Source organism: Pundamilia nyererei, unplaced genomic scaffold (assembly GCF_000239375.1).
Source record: "Pundamilia nyererei isolate P.nyererei 1_Seehausen unplaced genomic scaffold, PunNye1.0 scaffold00042, whole genome shotgun sequence".
Classification (NCBI taxonomy): Eukaryota; Metazoa; Chordata; class Actinopteri; order Cichliformes; family Cichlidae; genus Pundamilia; species Pundamilia nyererei.
In genome coordinates this window covers 3,545,833-3,563,679 of record NW_005187443.1, presented here as the reverse complement: position 1 = coordinate 3,563,679, position 17,847 = coordinate 3,545,833, and the positions used below count along the sequence as shown (strand labels likewise).

At 41.2% G+C, this 17,847-nt stretch overlaps 1 protein-coding gene across 6 annotated transcripts in view; it reads right to left on the bottom strand.

Annotated features, from left to right (window-relative positions):
* The window catches only part of hipk1b (homeodomain interacting protein kinase 1b), an 18,648-nt gene continuing 801 nt past the window's right edge, over window positions 1-17,847 (bottom strand). Inside the window, exons 1-19 of one of the 6 annotated variants that reach the window (XM_005731358.1) lie at window positions 15,643-15,975; window positions 10,315-11,048; window positions 9,963-10,154; window positions 9,696-9,877; window positions 9,446-9,569; window positions 8,978-9,097; window positions 8,735-8,821; window positions 8,438-8,622; window positions 8,207-8,357; window positions 7,946-8,132; window positions 7,616-7,734; window positions 6,257-6,391; window positions 5,043-5,203; window positions 4,592-4,657; window positions 4,043-4,210; window positions 3,601-3,815; window positions 3,392-3,504; window positions 1,615-1,944; window positions 1-1,181 (exon numbers count right to left, since the gene is read on the bottom strand). In XM_005731358.1, the coding sequence (XP_005731415.1) occupies window positions 1,065-1,181; window positions 1,615-1,944; window positions 3,392-3,504; window positions 3,601-3,815; window positions 4,043-4,210; window positions 4,592-4,657; window positions 5,043-5,203; window positions 6,257-6,391; window positions 7,616-7,734; window positions 7,946-8,132; window positions 8,207-8,357; window positions 8,438-8,622; window positions 8,735-8,821; window positions 8,978-9,097; window positions 9,446-9,569; window positions 9,696-9,877; window positions 9,963-10,154; window positions 10,315-11,046 (3,384 nt within the window). In that variant the 5' untranslated portion in view covers window positions 11,047-11,048; window positions 15,643-15,975 and the 3' untranslated portion in view covers window positions 1-1,064. Of the gene's footprint in view, window positions 1,945-3,391; window positions 3,505-3,600; window positions 3,816-4,042; window positions 4,211-4,591; window positions 4,658-5,042; window positions 5,204-6,256; window positions 6,392-7,615; window positions 7,735-7,945; window positions 8,133-8,206; window positions 8,358-8,437; window positions 8,623-8,734; window positions 8,822-8,977; window positions 9,098-9,445; window positions 9,570-9,695; window positions 9,878-9,962; window positions 10,155-10,314; window positions 11,049-15,642; window positions 15,976-17,527; window positions 17,616-17,847 lie in introns of those variants that run through there. The other 5 variants (XM_013910372.1, XM_005731356.1, XM_005731357.1 and 2 more) reach the window with 5 other exon arrangements.

Below are 17,847 nucleotides of genomic sequence, written 5' to 3'. Positions count from 1 at the left end.
TGAATTTGAGGTTATTTTATTGGAAAACAATGAAATTGGATTACTTAGCTGAAACCTTTGTCCCTGAATTAGATCTAACAGCCTCTTTACTATGTTAGGATTAAACACAGACGTTACAACACAAAACTGATGCAAACAAGGGGAAAGGAATTACTTTGGGGGGGAAAAAAAAAAGCTGATAATCCAAAGAAACCAAAGATTCACCTCCTTTAAAAATTCAAAAACACAGTGACTGCTGTTCTCCAAACTTTAGTATAGAAAACCTTTCTGAGACGAAGTAAGCTGTACATGTAAAGGACAGCTGCACCTCTGGGCGAGACATAGCAGTATAAAGATCTCTTTGATACACGGGATAATTCATGAGAACGCTAAACTGAGACAGTTTGCATACATTTAATCAGTCAGTCCTTGTGTAGCACAGTGTGCAAGTTTGTTACAACTTCCTAGCAAGCATTTTCAGAGCGTCACAGGGAGAAAAAAGGAAAATCTCCTTTGTTATGGAGAGGCGTGGGAATTTGGGGTGAAATTTGTGTGTTTCATCTTCCCCCCTCTCCCCAGCCCATGTGAGGTTTTTTTTAAAAAATATTTATTTCAAGGACATTTGATTTCCCCGCTCTTACAATTTAAAAACAGTTTTTCACATCATTTCTCAGACTGGGCATCCACTCTGAATTTCATAAATACATTCAGCACTCAGTTATTGTAGGTTTTTTTTGTTGTTGTTTTTAAAAGAGATTCTATTGCATAAGGACAATCAATCCTGGCTAAAAAACACTGTCACTACATTAACAGACTATCACATGTGCACTTAAATTAACACATATCCATCAGTTTTCACCGTATCTCTTCTTTTAGTCCACATCTTCGTGGACCTCGCTCTTCCTACCTTGCACAGACATTAAAACTTAATTTAATAAACAGAAGACATATATGAGTAAACAAACATAAGTAAGGTACAGTCATTATTATATCACTAAAAACACAGGGCCTCAGTGGATTAGTGTGAAAACTTTATAATAAGGTTCACAGGAAGGAACAAGAGAAAAAAAAAAACTAAAATAAAACTAAAAACTGTCAGCTTCATCAGTCTGGCAAGTCAGCGTCTTGAAGCTCCTCAAGTTTCGTTGCAGCTTGTGACAGGAGGAAAATCTCTCTTCACAGATAACCTCGAGATAAAACAGCTGTAAAATATGTTTCAACAACACCATATTAATACATCAGGATGCAATGGGGATAAAATGTGGACCATAAACAATTTAAAAGGGAAAAAAGATAAATAATACAGAGGATCATTTCAATAACACTAAGAGTCCATAAGAGCATATAAATGTGCTAGAGGTGAAACGCTGTCTTGTAGTTCAAAGCAGCAAACAATAAGTGACCAACAGTTACTCTACAGTTTAAAATGTCCCTTTGTGATATCATATGGGGAAGTGACCCCCCCCCCAATTCTTTGTGCGAGATTTCCTACAAATATGGATACTGCGCGAGGCGCCTAGGGCTTAGCTGGTAGGCACTGTAAACCTCGGTTCGGGGCGTCACACTAACATAAGGAGAACCAGTGGCGAACTGATGCTGGTAGGCTGCAGGGAGGCCGTGCAGCAGGCTGCTCACCGAGTCCTTGCGACTGGCCGAGTCTCTCCTGGAGGAGGATGAGGTGTACGTTGCTGCATAAGCGGAGGGGGAGTGTCCGTGGGTGCTGTGACCACGGCCCAGCAGCTGCTCCGTGGCCTGAGAGGCTGAGGAGAGGGCAGTAGAGGCCGGGTAGGTATATAGGCTGGGGGGGGCGGCAGCAGCGGCCGAGCCGGACGCCAGGGCTACCACCTCGGGGAAGCTGTAGTGAGAGGCTGAGACAGCCTGGTGGAACGTCTGCTGGCGACGTAATGATGAGTCGCTGTGGGAGAGCCCCGAACGCTCCTGAGATGAAGAAACTACTGTGTGAACCTTTGAAAATAAATACATACACTCAATCAGACGCTGGGTACAACATGCAAGAAGATTATAGTCTGCATCTACATCTTTGGTATCGTCAGTTTTTTTGTACCAAATGGGGAGGAACAAACAAACAAAACCCCACTTGTTTTTCCCCTCCCTTTTTTTGTGTTATATAACTGCCAGATAACAGATGAAGGTGCGCGCTTGAATGTTACCTACACCGCAGACAGCTTTGGGCTTATTAAAAGGGCTGCAATTATTCATCGAGTAACTCAATTATGGAAAAAAAAAAAAAAAGCGTTACTGTAACTGCCACAACTGTCAAACCACCTACTGAACTTGCTCCAACATGAAGAAAAGCAAACTCTGGATTTGCTCCCATCTACCGCACTTTGTTTTGCACAGTGAAAAATCTTAACAGCTACAGAAGTTAAAATAAACGCATGTGTGTGCAGATGACCTGTTAACATAGTCTGAGTGGGTGGGTCTAAAGGGGGGCATAGGGTGCCCTAGTGCACATTTGACTTTACTAATATTATTTTTAAGATTTACCTTAATATAAAATCTAATATATGCACAAAACGTACATAAAAACACATTAAATCTACCTCAGGAGATAGAATACTGTCACAACCCTTTTGCTCTCTTCTAATGTAAGAAAGCCTTCCAAGAAGCCTGAAAACAAGATTAACTTGGCATGTAAATACAATGAACAAAACAAAAAATATATATATATTATCTATCTATCTATCTATCTATCTATCTATCTATCTATACACTGTATTATTTTTATTTTTAAATTATTACAATTTCTAAAATTAATTATTAATTTAATTTTTTTTTTTTATTTATAATTCTGATTACTCAATTGATGGAATAATTCAATTACTAAAAAAAACAAACAAACAAAAAAAAACAGCTGCAGCACTAATTGTGTTGTAAAAATAACAGCCGGAGCCTTAAGAGGAAAAAAAAACGAGGGGAAACTCCTGGTGCTTGACATAATGTGCATATAAAGCAAAACTAATGCTAAAATTAGATACTTTTGGATGTTCAGCTGTCCAATCGCTGCATATGGTACAAATGCAAACCTTACCGAAAAAGTTTCAATACACGTTTCCCCCAGCAGAGGGCAGTAAATACACGTAGGCCTTTAATAACAGGATATTAAGAATCCTTGGGAAAAAATGTTTTATAACTTTGCTGGTAAAAGGTGCTAATGTCATAACTTATGACAGCTCCTGACCTTTTCACTCAATCACATGATGACATGGTGCACTCTGATGTAGCTTACCTATAACCTTTACTCTCCTCATATTGCTACAATCAAAATAAGGGCCCAGCCTCCTGTAGTTGATTAGTTGCGTGGTTAAGGACAAGGATTCTCACAAAACAATGTCCCATTAACACACATTAATTACTTAATGTAAAACCAACAAGATAAAACAAGCCTCACCTGGCTGAGGTTTAAAGGGTGCGACTGGCTTGGCACCAGTCCATGGCGCTCCACACTTTCCCCTGAACTGCACGGCTGTCTGTTAGAGGATCTCTTGGGCTTGATGTAATTCACTGAGAATTCAAAGCAGTAAGACATACTTAATTATGCAGCTTTCACACTTCAGTTAAATACACTGCTAAAACTACAGCAGCACACGGGTGACTCACCAGTCTCCAAGCGTCCTCGGGACTCTGCTCCTCTCTCAGATGCCTGTGTTTTGACTGAAGGTGCCACTACTGCCAGAGACTTGGCCTGGCGAGATGACATAGTGCTTGCTGGGTTAAGAGTGCGTGGAAGGGGAGTCAGGGGGCTGGCGGTAGAGGAGTCCGAGTCGTGTACGGTCACACAGCTGATAACGTTGGTGCGCTGGCTCAGTTCAAGACTGTGGAGGAAGTAAGTAATTTCCCGGGTCATATCAGGCAAACGAGTACGTCAACAGCTTTCATTCTACATGAATTGGGTCCCAGTGCTGTCTATGAGCTCAAAGAAGCCTTGCTTTGCATTTCTCTCATTTACCTTGACATTCTGAAATTTCAACTTAGGAATGAAAGTGATCTGAGAAAGAAACACCACACCACTGTTCAGTGCAGAAGAGCATCCTGTTCTCACCTAGCAGGGTGGAACTTATGCTCATCCTCCGTGTCTGTGTCACTGTGAATCGTAATGATGCTGACCGCTGGGCTCGGCGTGTCCGAGATCACGATCGGCTGTGACAAGGCTGCGCTGGAGCTGGGTGGAGTCACGCCACTACTGACCACTGATGCAGTAGATACACCCCTACGGGAAAGAAAAACACCACCATCACCAACCATTGACTGTGTGTTCAACCCATCAGCTGCGGTACCACAAAGAAGACTTTAAATAAAAATATAAAAATATAAAAATAAAGCCATTTTCTTTGCTTCTAGTTTCAACTAGTCTTTACTCCCATAAGAAGGCTTTTTGTCTGAGTGGCAACACGTATCGTTTAGCAGAATACAGCAGTGGATGCTGTGCCCTCAGTGCAGGTATAAAAAGTGTCCTGTCACTGTTTGCAAGCGAAAGAACCAGTGTGGCAACCGTCACAGGCCCTTTAGCCATCTCTCCCTCGGTATGGTAGCTTAAACCCCAATGAGGACTCTTAAAATTAAACTGGAAGAAGAGCAGAGCTGTACCAACCTGTTCCTGTTCTCTCCACGTCTGGCTTTCACCTTCTTCCTCTCCTGCTGAGTCTTGGTAATGCTCCTATAAGGTCAAAGGTCAGACTAGTTTAGCCTTCATATTTGCCATTTTACTTCACCTTTCAATGCAGTATTTCTCATGTAGTATGAAATTAACCAGTTCTAGTGTTGCTACTCAACTAAACAAAACCCCCAAAAGATTTGTAGCATCTTATTAACTTATCTGAAATGAGTTAATTGGAGGCCAAAGTGTTTGCGTATGAAATAACAATAACATAGCATTTCAGATACTAGTTATGAAAAGCGATAGAAAGTTATTTAATTTTTAATCGATTTCATTATTTTTATTCTAATTTAACCTGAAAGAAATAACATTGAAAATGATTCAGCTTTAAATTTGAGAAGCCCATCAGTCTACATGCATCTTTAACAGTTGTTGGTTGACCCACCGCCAGCTGTGTCCCTGCTGCGTGGCAGCATCTGAGGGAATCGTTTCCACAGGTGATTCGGTGACATTTGACTGATGGGCAGAGCCGTGGATGGCTACGCCTGGGACCTGCTGCCATGATGATGGTATGAGGATCTGTTGGGTACCAGTGGGCCAGGCCTGCTGAGAAAAAACAAACAGAAAAAAAACAAAACACAACAACCAACACTTGAGTGCATGTAATATGGAAGACAAATTGTGTATGGATGAAAACAAATTATCTGATTGTTGGAATGGGCCAGACAAACTGAGCCATGCGGACATATAAATTCCAAAGACTGAATACAAAGAGGCAAGCCAATGGCCAATCTCTTCTACAGGCAAGAGCGCAAAGCTAGATAAGCGAGCAACCTTTCCCAAGCCATTCCTTAATTATAACATTGCCCTGCAACAAATCCACAAGATGATAATCATGCAAAGCACAAACAATGAAGCACCGTAAAATGTCAGATCAGGTATAAAGACAAGTAGGCAGAACCATGGTGCCTGTTAAAGAAGAAACACTAAGAGATTAGTTGAGTTCCCTGCTGCTAAACAGTCTGCTGATGATATGTCTTGGGAAAAGGCATGCCACATGTTCTGGGGCTGAAACAAAAACCAAACAAACACAAAAAAGAAAAAAGTATGTGTCAGAGTCAGACAGGCTGTCAGGACTTTGTTGCTGCAGCCCCCTCTGCTGAAACCAAGGAAGGACATGACAAGAGAAGCTGCAAGCAAAGCGCAGACCAACTCAGCAACACATGCGCTCCATGCCCTCAGCAGACCTATGGGGAAAGACTGGGGAATGAAACTGTGAATGGTGTGGGGCGAGCATGAGTAAAAACGCAGTGTAAATTTGGTCAATTTTGCACTGTGGAGGGGGTTTATAAAATAAAGTAGTAATATAAAATGTGATGCCAGAACACACACAAAAACGTTTGATTTTCCTATAAAAATTTGCATCAAACGACCATAATTATGAAAGGTGACAAATCCACATGTGAAGAGGAACGATGCTGAAATACGATGTGTAAAACAAAGATGGGCCCCTTACAACGCGTGGCAGAGAGGGAGCGGAACACTTGCAAACAAAACAAAAAAAAGAAGAAAAAGGAGAGCAGGGCAGGAGAGAGATGGCATTGTTAGTGGTAGAGGGAGTGTGCATGTCTTTCTTCGGGTATGTCATCGTTGCTTTACCAGCACTGTGGCTGTGTGTTCCAGGAGGGTAGGCCGACCCACCCCAGTGCCCAGCCCAAGGGGCAGAGAATACTGCGGGGCTAGGCCTGCTGGGGGTGGGTGCAGGGTGGCCACCATCAGGGGTGTGCAGGAACCCTGGAGGAGGGAGGGGCAGTGTTAAGTCATGACGAAAAGTAGCGCCCTTCAAGACTGATACAGATTTTTCTCTTTTTTAAAATAAAAACAGGCAGAGCAGATACACCCAGCTGCACAAGAGATGCACACTGGCAACGCTGGCCATCTGGAGACCTGGCCTCTGCAGAGTGCAGCAATTATTCCTCAATTTAACAAACAGCAATTAACCAGCTTTTGGAGCCAGATGAGTCTCACTACACATGTGGCCTTTCTCCCACATAAAAAGACTGGGAATAAGAGGCCTGGCCAAAAGTGGTGATCCAGTCAGCTCTTAAAGCAAATTCAAGTGGAGACACACAGTCAACAGAAAAAGAAAAACAAACAGAATACAGTAAAGTCCAGGCCCTCGACTTATTTCAACACTCGCATTTAAGTAGCTAACATCTTATGCCCTAAATTCCTTTGAAGAACCTGATCTGCCTTCCTCCTGGCAGTAAGACCAACAGAAGCAGGGAGAATTTTTAGATGCACTCAGTATATCCACAAAGGAGCAAAACAAGGCATCAGTGCTCCACAAACTGGTGCAAGTAACAGCGGGATGTTTCCAGATTTTTTACAGTAACCCCTGAGCTGAAATTATTGAATGACAGATTATTCAGAAAAAAAGAAAGAAAAAAAGGTGTATTTATGTACGTTTAAGTTACATCAGATAATAAAGAAAACCCAAATACACCAGACCCCAGTTACAACTTAACCTCATCTCTTCTTCCAGGAAATGTGAATATAACCTCCATCTATGTTCAGTGTTGGACCCATTCAGAATGCACAGCTGTCACTCGAATGGTCACAATAAAGACTGAATCCATTCACGGCACAGAAGCATAGAATTACAAATAAAACGGTGAAAAGTGAGCAAATCAGTCAAAGCCGCGGCACTTCTTTCTGCCTGCCCGTGTGTGCACTCCCACTCTCTTGCCAAGTGTGTGGCACGTCTAAAAGCGGAAAAGTTCTCAGGTAAAGGTTGCAAACAGTCACACACAACGCTTTTTTTTTTTTTAAACAGTCATAACATCACCCACTGTAAATCCACAATCAAACTCACCCAAAAATAACTAGGGAACAGAAAAGGTTAAAAAAAAACAACAACAAGATGCTGTGTCTCTTGATAGAAAATTCATAAATTAAAAAAAACAACAACACAAAACTCAAGAATTCCTTCAAACGCTGGTCCTTCCAAACTCTTACCTGTGTCAGCATACTTGGCTGTATCTGCAAGGACTGAGTAGACTGGTTCTGAGGTACTATCGGTACAGAGTTCTCCACCCTCACCGGGAAACTGGAACTCTTACTGGATGACTGCAGCCCTAGAAAACAAACGATGACAAACATCTCAATTATTAAAGGATTAAAAGGATCTACCATCTACTACAACATCTACAAATATTGTAGTAGATGGTAAAAAAAACAAAAACAAGACTTTGTTGGTACAGAAAGCCTGACACAAACCAGCACAGAGGATTCATACCTTTAATACTGAAATTAAAGTGAATGTTTGTAATCAACTTTATGACTTACCTTGGATAGTGGAGGGTGGACAGACGATGAGTGTCTGCTGGAAGGGTTCCGTCTGGCTACACAGCCCAGCAGGACGCGTTGGGATCGGGACACTCTGCTGAGTCAGCCCGGGAATGTTGATGGTCGCTTGCTGGTACAAAGCTGGCTGGTAGTTCAGCAAAGGCACCGCACCCGCTGCAGAAGGCACCTGTTAAACAACAAAGCCCATTAATACCAGCAAAGACTACAGGTTGACAGAAGAGTAAAAATTTAGCATCATACCTGGTTATGCTGGTTTAGTTGGCTACTGAAGGTCACGGTGAGGTTGCCCGCTGCAGCACTGGGGACTGCATTGGTCGAGTAGAGGGATTTGCTGCTTTCATAGGAGCTCCGGCGCTTGCAGATCTCCATATTCTGGAAGCACGACTTCACACTGAAGAGGAATTAATACCATTGCATCAGCAAATGCATTTAAATAGACCAATAACTCTTCATCCTGCTACACACACTTACTGGGAGCTATGGGGATAGTCCATGAGGTGGCTCATCGTGACAAAGGGGTGACCCAGAGTTTTTGTAGGTGTGATCCTTTTGTCAGCATCCAGACGAAGCATTCGCTTCAGGAGGTCTATAAACTCTCTCCTGTCAGCTTTCTCAGCCAACATGTCAGTTCCCTCCAAGTGAGAGGAAAGGTTGACCTGGTAGGTTAATGACAAGAAGGGAAGGACAAAAAAGGAAAAACCTGGTCAGGCAATCACTACATGCCATATTTAAAGCCATTTCCTGGGTTATGCACTTATTTGGATATACCTGCATCATGTCATCCAGACAGTTAAAGATGTACTTTCTAGCCTCCTTAGATTTGATGCCCATCTCCATTTCATGTTCTGACGGGGTCTAAAAAAAGAAGCACAATATCCATTTATGTTTCATAACACTACCATTTACAAACATTAAATCGGTTGAATGGGGACAACCAAAATAAAGGAACCAAATCAAAACGAGCATCAAGTCTCTTTACAGCTTATTCAAGAAGATACTCGTAATATTAACCTTAAGCCTCCAGAGCGGGTAGCTAGAGTCAGGGCCTCGATTGAAGAAGCGGCTAGTCTTTGTGCCGGCACTCAGAAGATACTCAGCAGGTAGGCCTTGAGTCTGGGAAATGTAACGGATCTGGACACAGAAGAAAATATAGAGATAAAGCAATCACTGCAGAACTGCGATGTTTCAAGTACTGTGTAGTTAAGAGTACTATAACTGACTTATTAAATACGTATACCTGGATTTAGAGCGGCATGGCATTTTGGTTAATAGGTCAATTATAATTTGCCAAAAACACTCAATCTGATGTGAGAAAAACTAAATACCATTCTCTTACAAAGCAGGGTGGTGGCACATTCATGTCGTCATGCTTACTTGAAGAAAAATGTGACCTTTATTCGAAAGGAAGACTTTCCTAGTCTTTCTTTGAGCACTGTTTTTGCTAACTTGTAAGTCCTTCAGACCATGAACATGACTGACCTGGTCATACTCAGAGGCTCCAGGGTACAAAGGCCAACCCAGAAACAGCTCTGCAATCACACACCCTAGAGACCACATGTCAATGGCCTCACAGAAGGGCAGCCCCAAAATGATCTCTGGAGCTCTAAACAAGAAAGATGAGATTTATACATTAATGTGGGGACAGAACTGGGCTACACAACTGAATCACATTAACACAACTCTTACGCATAACACTGCAAACTTAAAGGCACTTAAACGCTCCACTTGCCTGTAGTAACGGGACTGTAAGTAGGTTGAGCACACTGCTTTGGACACATGACTTGCAGAGCCGAAGTCGATGACCTTCACCCTGTAGGGCTGTCTAATGGGGTCCACCAACATGATGTTTTCAGGCTTCAAGTCTGCATGAATTAAACCCAGGCTCTTCAGTTTCATTAGTGCTGTAGCCACCTAAAGACATGAACACATGAGAGTTAGTCTGGGTGAAAAAAAAAAAGAGGAATCAACTTTTTTTCTGCATTCACAGTTTGCCAACCTGCTGCAAAATGGGGCGGATGTGCCGTAGGGGAAGTGGGCTGAACTTGCTCTGCTTGAGAAAGTCGTACAAGTTCTGTTCAAGCATCTCAAAAACCAAGCAGGTGTGACCCTTGTGTTGGAAGCATTCGTACGAACGCACAAAGTTGTACTCATCTGCGTTCTCTGCACTTAGCCGGTTCAGAATGCCCACCTATTAGGAAAGGAAAAAAAAAAACAACCAAATATGATGAGAAAGACAAACGCTAGTACACCCCTATGAAGGGAATGCAAGTGTAGTGAACAGCAATTTGTGTATGTAACGTAAACTTTTAGAAGAAACTGGTACATCGAACAAAATCCTGTTTACTTACCTCAATTTGGCCCTGCCGAGCATATGAAGGGTGGTTTTTCAGAATTTTGATTGCTACAATCTCATTGGTTCCCCTCTTCCAGCACTTAGCCACTTGTCCAAATGTGCCCCTCCCCAGGAACTCCAGCACTTCATAGCCGCTGGACACGGAGCAGAGGATCTCATGCTGCACAAGCTGATAATCCCCTTCACCATTGGAGCTGCTGCTCTTGGTGGTTGGAGCAGAGTGAGGTATGGACTGGCCTGTGCCCCCGCCTCCACCGCCGCCTGTACGCGTGGAGTAAGTTGCCGCAGGAGCTGAGAGCTCTTCTAATATCTGGACGCTTCCACATCCGCTTCCGCTACAGTCGCTGGCCGCCTCCATCTTTCTCTTCTGCCCATGCCTGTGCCCCCTAGTTTCAGAGGACGTCTCGTGAGCATAAGAGGAGGATGTAGCCTGCTCAGTGACGCGTCGACTGGATCCACGAGGAAGACTGCCGGTGCTATCAGCTGCTCGCACCACCACTTGACCCCTGGAGCCGGGCGCTGTAGGGGGGAAGACCAGAGATGGCGCAAATGGTGGCACAGCCATGGCTGGGGTGAATGTGTATGCGGACTGGCCCGCTATGGATCCGTAAGCCTCAGTGGTGGACACGTCCCAAACGTTGCTTTCCACCTTGAGCTTCTTGACGCGGCAAAAGGCACTGGAGGAGATTGACGGAGGGGAGAACACCTGCAGCTGCTGGGAACTCATAGCTGTAAAGAAATTGAAGAGTGTTAGCCACATGGCCTACCAAACAAAACAAAACAACCCAAACAAATACAGTTGTGTATCTTAGAATAACTGTGATACATTATTGTACTGTGTAAATTTCTCCAGCCAAACCTCATTTCTTTATATTTTGGTACCAAAATGGAAATAGATGCAGTAACTTAATGAAGCATGTACAAACATAAATAGAAATAAAGCATATAAAACAAAAAGAAGTCAGTATTTGGAAGGACCACATTTATTCCTCAGCACAGCCTGAACTCTTAGCCAAGCTTCTTGCCATTTTAAGTAGCCTTCAGGGATAGTTCTCCAGGCATCTTGAAGGACATTCAAAGTTGTTCTCTGGATGTTCACTACCCTTTGTTTTGGTCTGTCAATACGACTTCTTGAGTTACCACATTCACAAGTCAGGAAAAGATTTACCTCTGACCTTAACCTTGAAGTCAACGTCACCAAGATTCAAACTCGTCTGAGATTTTCAGTAAACTCACCTATGGCATGAATTTAAAATCCTACACCGCCATGTTCTCGAGTCATCACATTCACAAACTTGTGTCTATGCTGTTCTAGCAGCATTATGACAATGCCCCATCATCCTTTTATGGCTGGAAAAAGCCAATTTTCAAGGGAGAACTCTGAAAGACATTCAGCAAGCCTGTAGAACTATTGCTTAACAAAAAACAAACAAAGAAAAACAAAACACCAAAACCCACAAAGAAATGAGAGATGCCTCAAGAATTTTGCACAGTTCTGTTTTGTTGCAAGTTTATTAGGTGCAGTGAGATAGTGCAGTGCATCAGGCTGCATATTAAATATAAGTCGACACCTCACAGTTTGATCAAATTCAACCCATATCTGTATGCCTGCATATTAAGCAATTTCAGGAAGTATGCCTGATGAATGAAAACTGCATGAAACACTTATTTAGCTTTACAACTAGGCAGGATCTTGCGCAAGGGGTAGCTGCATTTCCAAATCCATGCATACCTATTGAGGCATGAGGGGCACCCATGATTAAAATCATATTCTTTTGGAAAGTGGTAAATCATCAAACAAAAACAAAGGGCGGGGGGTGTCGAATGGGTTTTTGAGATTCCAAGTGAACTGAACAATAAGTCTTCTGTAATGCCAGTTTGAATCACATGGTGGTGTAGTGAGTCAATATGGAGTCCAGACTGCAAGAGCCCAGTGTGGAAAGAAGAGGAAATGTAGCTCAAGAGGCAAATGTGAAAGGATGCGTATTGGAGCTAACACTACAGCAATCAGTTCCTTAAGCACCCAGAAAGAGTCATTCCCCTTGTAAAGAAAGGGAATTTAGAAAGAAAAAACAAAAATAGTAAACATCTGAGTGGTACAGGTGGTGGCAGCAATGAAAACTTTTGGTTTTTAACTCTCCCACTTTAACCTTCTGTACGCCACAACTTTGTTCTTCTTCTTGGTTGGGTGACGGACAGCACAAATAAGAGTAGCTTACAGACCGGTTGTACCACATACTTTGGACACGGGGTTGCGACAACTGCGCAGACCCTCACGCTTCGTGCCTGATGATGACATTTACTGGAATGCTAGTGGATTCATGGATATGTTAAGTGTAATGCAATCTTAATAATGTTTGTTATTAATTTGCTATAATGCCAAATGTGTGGCATAAAGAAAATACCCATGCAAGTGTAGGCAGCAGCTCTTGCTACTTCTGTGCAAATACAGTTGGCAGTAGCCCAAAAAACCACATGACTGAACGGTGGGAAAACAAACGCCAGAGAAAGGCCCCAGCTACAAGACTGCGAGGATGCACGTGCAAACAACCTGAGAACGCTATGCAAAAGATTTTACAGATGCACAATAAAATTTAGCATTATATCTAATACACTTACAGAAGTTACTAAAATAAAATATACATGTGCTGTACTTTGTACTATTCTCAATGTGGTCAGACTACCTTTTGATGTTTTTGTGACTAGAATATCTACACAGCAGTCCTTCAATTATGTCACTGGCATGATCACGTGACAGTTTAAAAATAATAAAATAAAGTTTAAAAAAGAAAATTATATCGGATATAAAAGTTTAAAAAAATTCTGAACAGTTGGGAAAATTTGTGTTACAGCATCCAGAACATATGAAAAACAACTTATATTTGATGTTTTGCAAAGAAAACAACAAAAACAAAGCAAGCTAACAAACAAAAAAACAAACAAACACTAAAATGAAAGCAGCTATTACTGTATGAGGTGGTTTTTTTGTATCTGTCATTCTGGGAAGGGAGCCAGAAGTGCTCAGCTGCATGTCCAGTAAGAGGTGAAGAGGGTAGTTAGGATCCATTCAATAAGCACAGCCATTTACGTGACCTGTTCCAGCTGATTGAAGAATCCGGAAAGTATGTTGACCGAAACTGGATTCAGACAGCAACAGCAATGATGAATTCCTTCAGCAAGTAATATAGATGGATTTTGCAGCTGCCAGTTCAATATTCAGGCCACAGAAATACTATCCTGGAGTAAAGGGTCCGTAATCATACAACTTTTCCATCTCTCTATATTTCTTCCTGCAGCTCAGGTTAATGTCACCATCGACTCGAAACATCCTGAAGTCTGATACCATCCAACAGTGGTCCAGGAAGTATGAGTGTGTCACTTTGTTGCTGCAATGCTCCACGAAGCACATCAAGCTCCAATCACTATCTTAATCAGTTATGACAAGCGATCGCTAGAACAACGACCGCTCTGAAACACCCATTGTTTCCTCAGTAGCTCCTCCAAGATTACAGGCCTCGCTTCTGCCAGTAGAACTGTCACCACAATGAGCTGATGGACGACTTCCCAATAATTAAAATATGATGCACAAAAACCCCCACTAACAGAGTGGTAAAACGCACCTGGTAAAAGTCATGTTGAAGCAGGGGGTGGGGACTTGGCTGATAAAGTAATTAAAATTGGGGGATCTGCTGCTACTCACCAGAAATAAAAATAAAAACAAAAATCTTAAGTGAAAAAACAACAACAAACTAGTGATTTTAAAAAAGGAGAGAGAGAGAGAAAAAGCCCTATAACAAATCTACTGAACCACTTAGGGCAAATACTGTTATTAATATGGGGACAACTACCGGTACATTAAAACTTTCTGGTAAAACACTGCGACCTAGTGGTGAAACCTTTAGTTAAATTTTAGCAAATTCTGATTTTCATTTACTTTTAAGGGAATAAGCCAAAAAAATAAAAATTCTATTTTCCCCCCATTTTTTTTACTTTTATGAATGGACCTGTAAAAGCAGTAGCAATGGCCAAATGTATATTCTGAGTGGCCCAATTTTTAAAATTGACCTATTTGTATACATTAGAGCCATTTCACATAATAAAATAAATTACTTTTTAATTTCTTCTATCTTTTATTTGTAAGTTGTATCTTATATAATTTATTTCAGTCTGTTACTGTTCTTATTTTCTTGGAGCAACGGTAACCACATAATTTCCTCAGGGATTAATAAGGTATTCTGATTTAAGTTATTCTGTTCAATTAAAAACTTTCCATAAAATTTTTTTATTTTATAGAAGAAACATTATTTTAAAGATTTAAGCCTAAATTATCCGATAAAATAGCTTCAGATCTGCTTTTAAATAATGTCCACGATCTACTTCTTAGTGGAGAGGGGAAAAAGTGAACACGCTTGTGTTAATTTAAGTTTATATAGTCATGCGTGTTGCTCATCTAACTGTAGGCAACGCTACCTGGAACTTGAGAGTGAATTTCACTGTAAATAACTGCGAGCTGTGTGTGTGTTTCTGTGCAAGTCGGTAAGCTGGTTTAGGTAAACCGACAAAAGAAACGAAACAGCAAGCAAGCATAGTGACAACATTAAAGGACGGACGTGCTTACGGAAAAGTTTCATAACGGCGTTAACAGGCAGAGACAACACGGAGAACATGACAAACACACCGCCCGGCAGTAGTGATCTGCTCTTTGATATCAGAAGTGTTTGTCGGTTAAATTAAGCTACCGGTCTTGCAAACGAAAACCTGTATTTAACACAAACCTATTGTCAGGCTCTTACACAGACCCACTTCTACTGCAATCTCGATTAATAACCTGCACGACTCGTCCCAGTGTTCTGAAGCTAGTTTTCAATGCTGCATTTACCTCCTAAAAAAATCTGACTGACCCCTCACTCGTTTTTCAGTCGACCCTTTGTTACAACAAAAACCCCTCGAACTGCCCTGCTAAGGGTGGAGGGTGGAGATCTTCGACGGATCGGCTCAACCAAATTCTTTAGCTACAGTTTACCATTCACGACTGAAGTTTATAGACAACTGCTGTGTTCAAGCCACTGATGACACATCTCCATATCGCTACTAAAAAAACTAAAATCCTTCATATTTCTGGTAGTTGTTTTTCCTGCTAAAGTAAGAGACTTAAGATCAAATCAACAAGGCAACGATACCTAACTCGCTAATGCTAACATGCTAACGCAGCCACTTCTTTTACAATATGGTGCTTAAAAAACATCTCATCCAAGCAAGCGGGGTCAAATCATTCTCAAGGTGCCCAGAACAGATGGTGAATGTAGAGTGACTTGGAACATACCGGATTTGATGTTAGGACAGCTTGGAAACACAGGCTTCGTCCGAGGTTTAAATCCCACTGCAGTCTGCTGCCAATCCGATTAGCTTCCGCTACTTAACCTTAAATGCTAGCTAGGCCTGCATTGTGTCTTCAGTCAATGGTGAGCCCGACAGCGAGAGAAGGCCTTACAGCGCAGAACCCCCAGAGGGGAAAAGTTCTCATGGTATCAATAAATGAATTCATCTAATCGTAAAATTTATACAGCAGTTAGTTATAACATGATTTATCCTTCTCTAAAATCGACTGCCTTAAAGCAGCGAAAACCACTTTTCACCGGAACTAACCACGTCCTTATACAGCTACGAATCCGACGTCATTTCCGCGCATTACCGTAATTAGCAGGAATTCTTCATATTTTATCATTAATGAGATATATATATATTTGTTAAACAATATAAATAAATAAAAAACATGTACAGACAACAACGTACCCAACGCTGTTATGATCTCTCTATTGTCAAAAATATAATCAGCCATATTTGGAATCATGTTACACAGCAAGTGAAACAAGGGGGAAAAAAAGACATGTTACGGTAAAAAAAAAAAAAAAAAAAAAAAAAGACATTGCCGTGACGTAACCAGAATATACCAGTAATTTTCCAGCTGTTGTGCTAAACTTTGTTAAACGAAAATTTAAGTTTGATCCGTTTTGGTGTTAGTAAAAATGATGATGACGATAATAACGATAACAACAACAATAATAGCAGTGGTAGTAACAGGGCAAAGAGTGTTATGGGCACATGACAGGGCCTAAACCAGCTAGAGTACAGCAGGGGTGTCAAACATAGGGCTTTGGGCCAAAATTCCCCTGGCAAACACTCCAACCCAGACCACAGGACAGGTTTGGAAAATGTGAAGGTAGGAATAAACATTAACTTATAACTTTACTTTCAGAAGTTTTACAGCTTTTCCTACTGATGATGATTTTGGCCATGACCATTCATGTTACAAAATAAAAAGGAATGAGATAATGAGATAGGCATGGAGAACACAACAGCAAGCATGTTTTGTTTGAGTTTGCGGCAGTGTGTGGAATTACCAAAATGAAAGAGGAGATAGCCTAACATATGAAACAGGAAAAGACCACTGTGTAATTCATTTATTTCAGCAAAGTAACTATATTCTAATTATCACCTATGTTTATGTGGTAACTGTAACGCAATAGAGATACTCATATTTTGTATTTTAATTACATAATTCTGGTACATATATTCAGTTACTCCCCAACACTGTGTATTGGGTAAGGTTCAAGTACATCATTCTCCAAAATGTTGTCCAGGTGATTTTGTTTTTGGTGCCTGCACTGCATCAGTTCTTCCAATGTCTGTATTGGCTTTGACTATGAGGTCTAACCAGTGTTTTATGTATTGATATGTGTCGCTGAGGCTGGACACTCAAAATCAGAACCCGGAAGAAGTCCAAGTCCTAATTAAACTTCTTAACAGGCTCTGAAATGTACTCAAATGTCACAGTCTGTAGATGTGACAAAGAAAACAGGTGAGCTGTTTATTGAAACGCTTGGAAAAAGTTCAGACAACAAAATAAAGTCCAAATGGGGAAAAATGAAATACTGTGTCCAACTAACTATCAGAATAAAGCAGTAAGTGAGAGGATTGATGAGTGATATTAGATTTACTGGATGCAACTTCAATAATAAATGATTGTTGTTGTTTTTTTTTTTACATGTTAATAGCATTTCACACTTTCACACTGTTCAGCAAACAAGTAACTTAGAAGAGCAACACATGTAGAGGTCCACACTGTGTTTAGAAAAGTTAAACTTAACATGGACATATACCCTTAAAATGTCCACTTTAGCAACTGTCACTTGCCCAGTGAGGCTTACCTTAGAAATTAATCTCTTCTTCCTTTTCTGTCTTCTCTTTTTTTTCCGCTGTAATCCACTGCAAGTGTGTGTAAAATCTGTCAGCACCCTGCAAAATGTTATGACAACATTCATTTGAACGAAAAGCATTCTAAAGGCCTCTGATACATTTGCTATGCTCCACCCCGGTTACTGTTGAGTAGCAATAATCAACCTGGCTTGTATATTTTAAAATGTCATCTTTTTGTAACATAACAAATTTTCCAGGAGCGTCTGGAAAGCCACAAATCTCATTTTTTTTCCAGGAAAAAGAAGCATTAAGCAGCCAGTCTGTTTTTTTT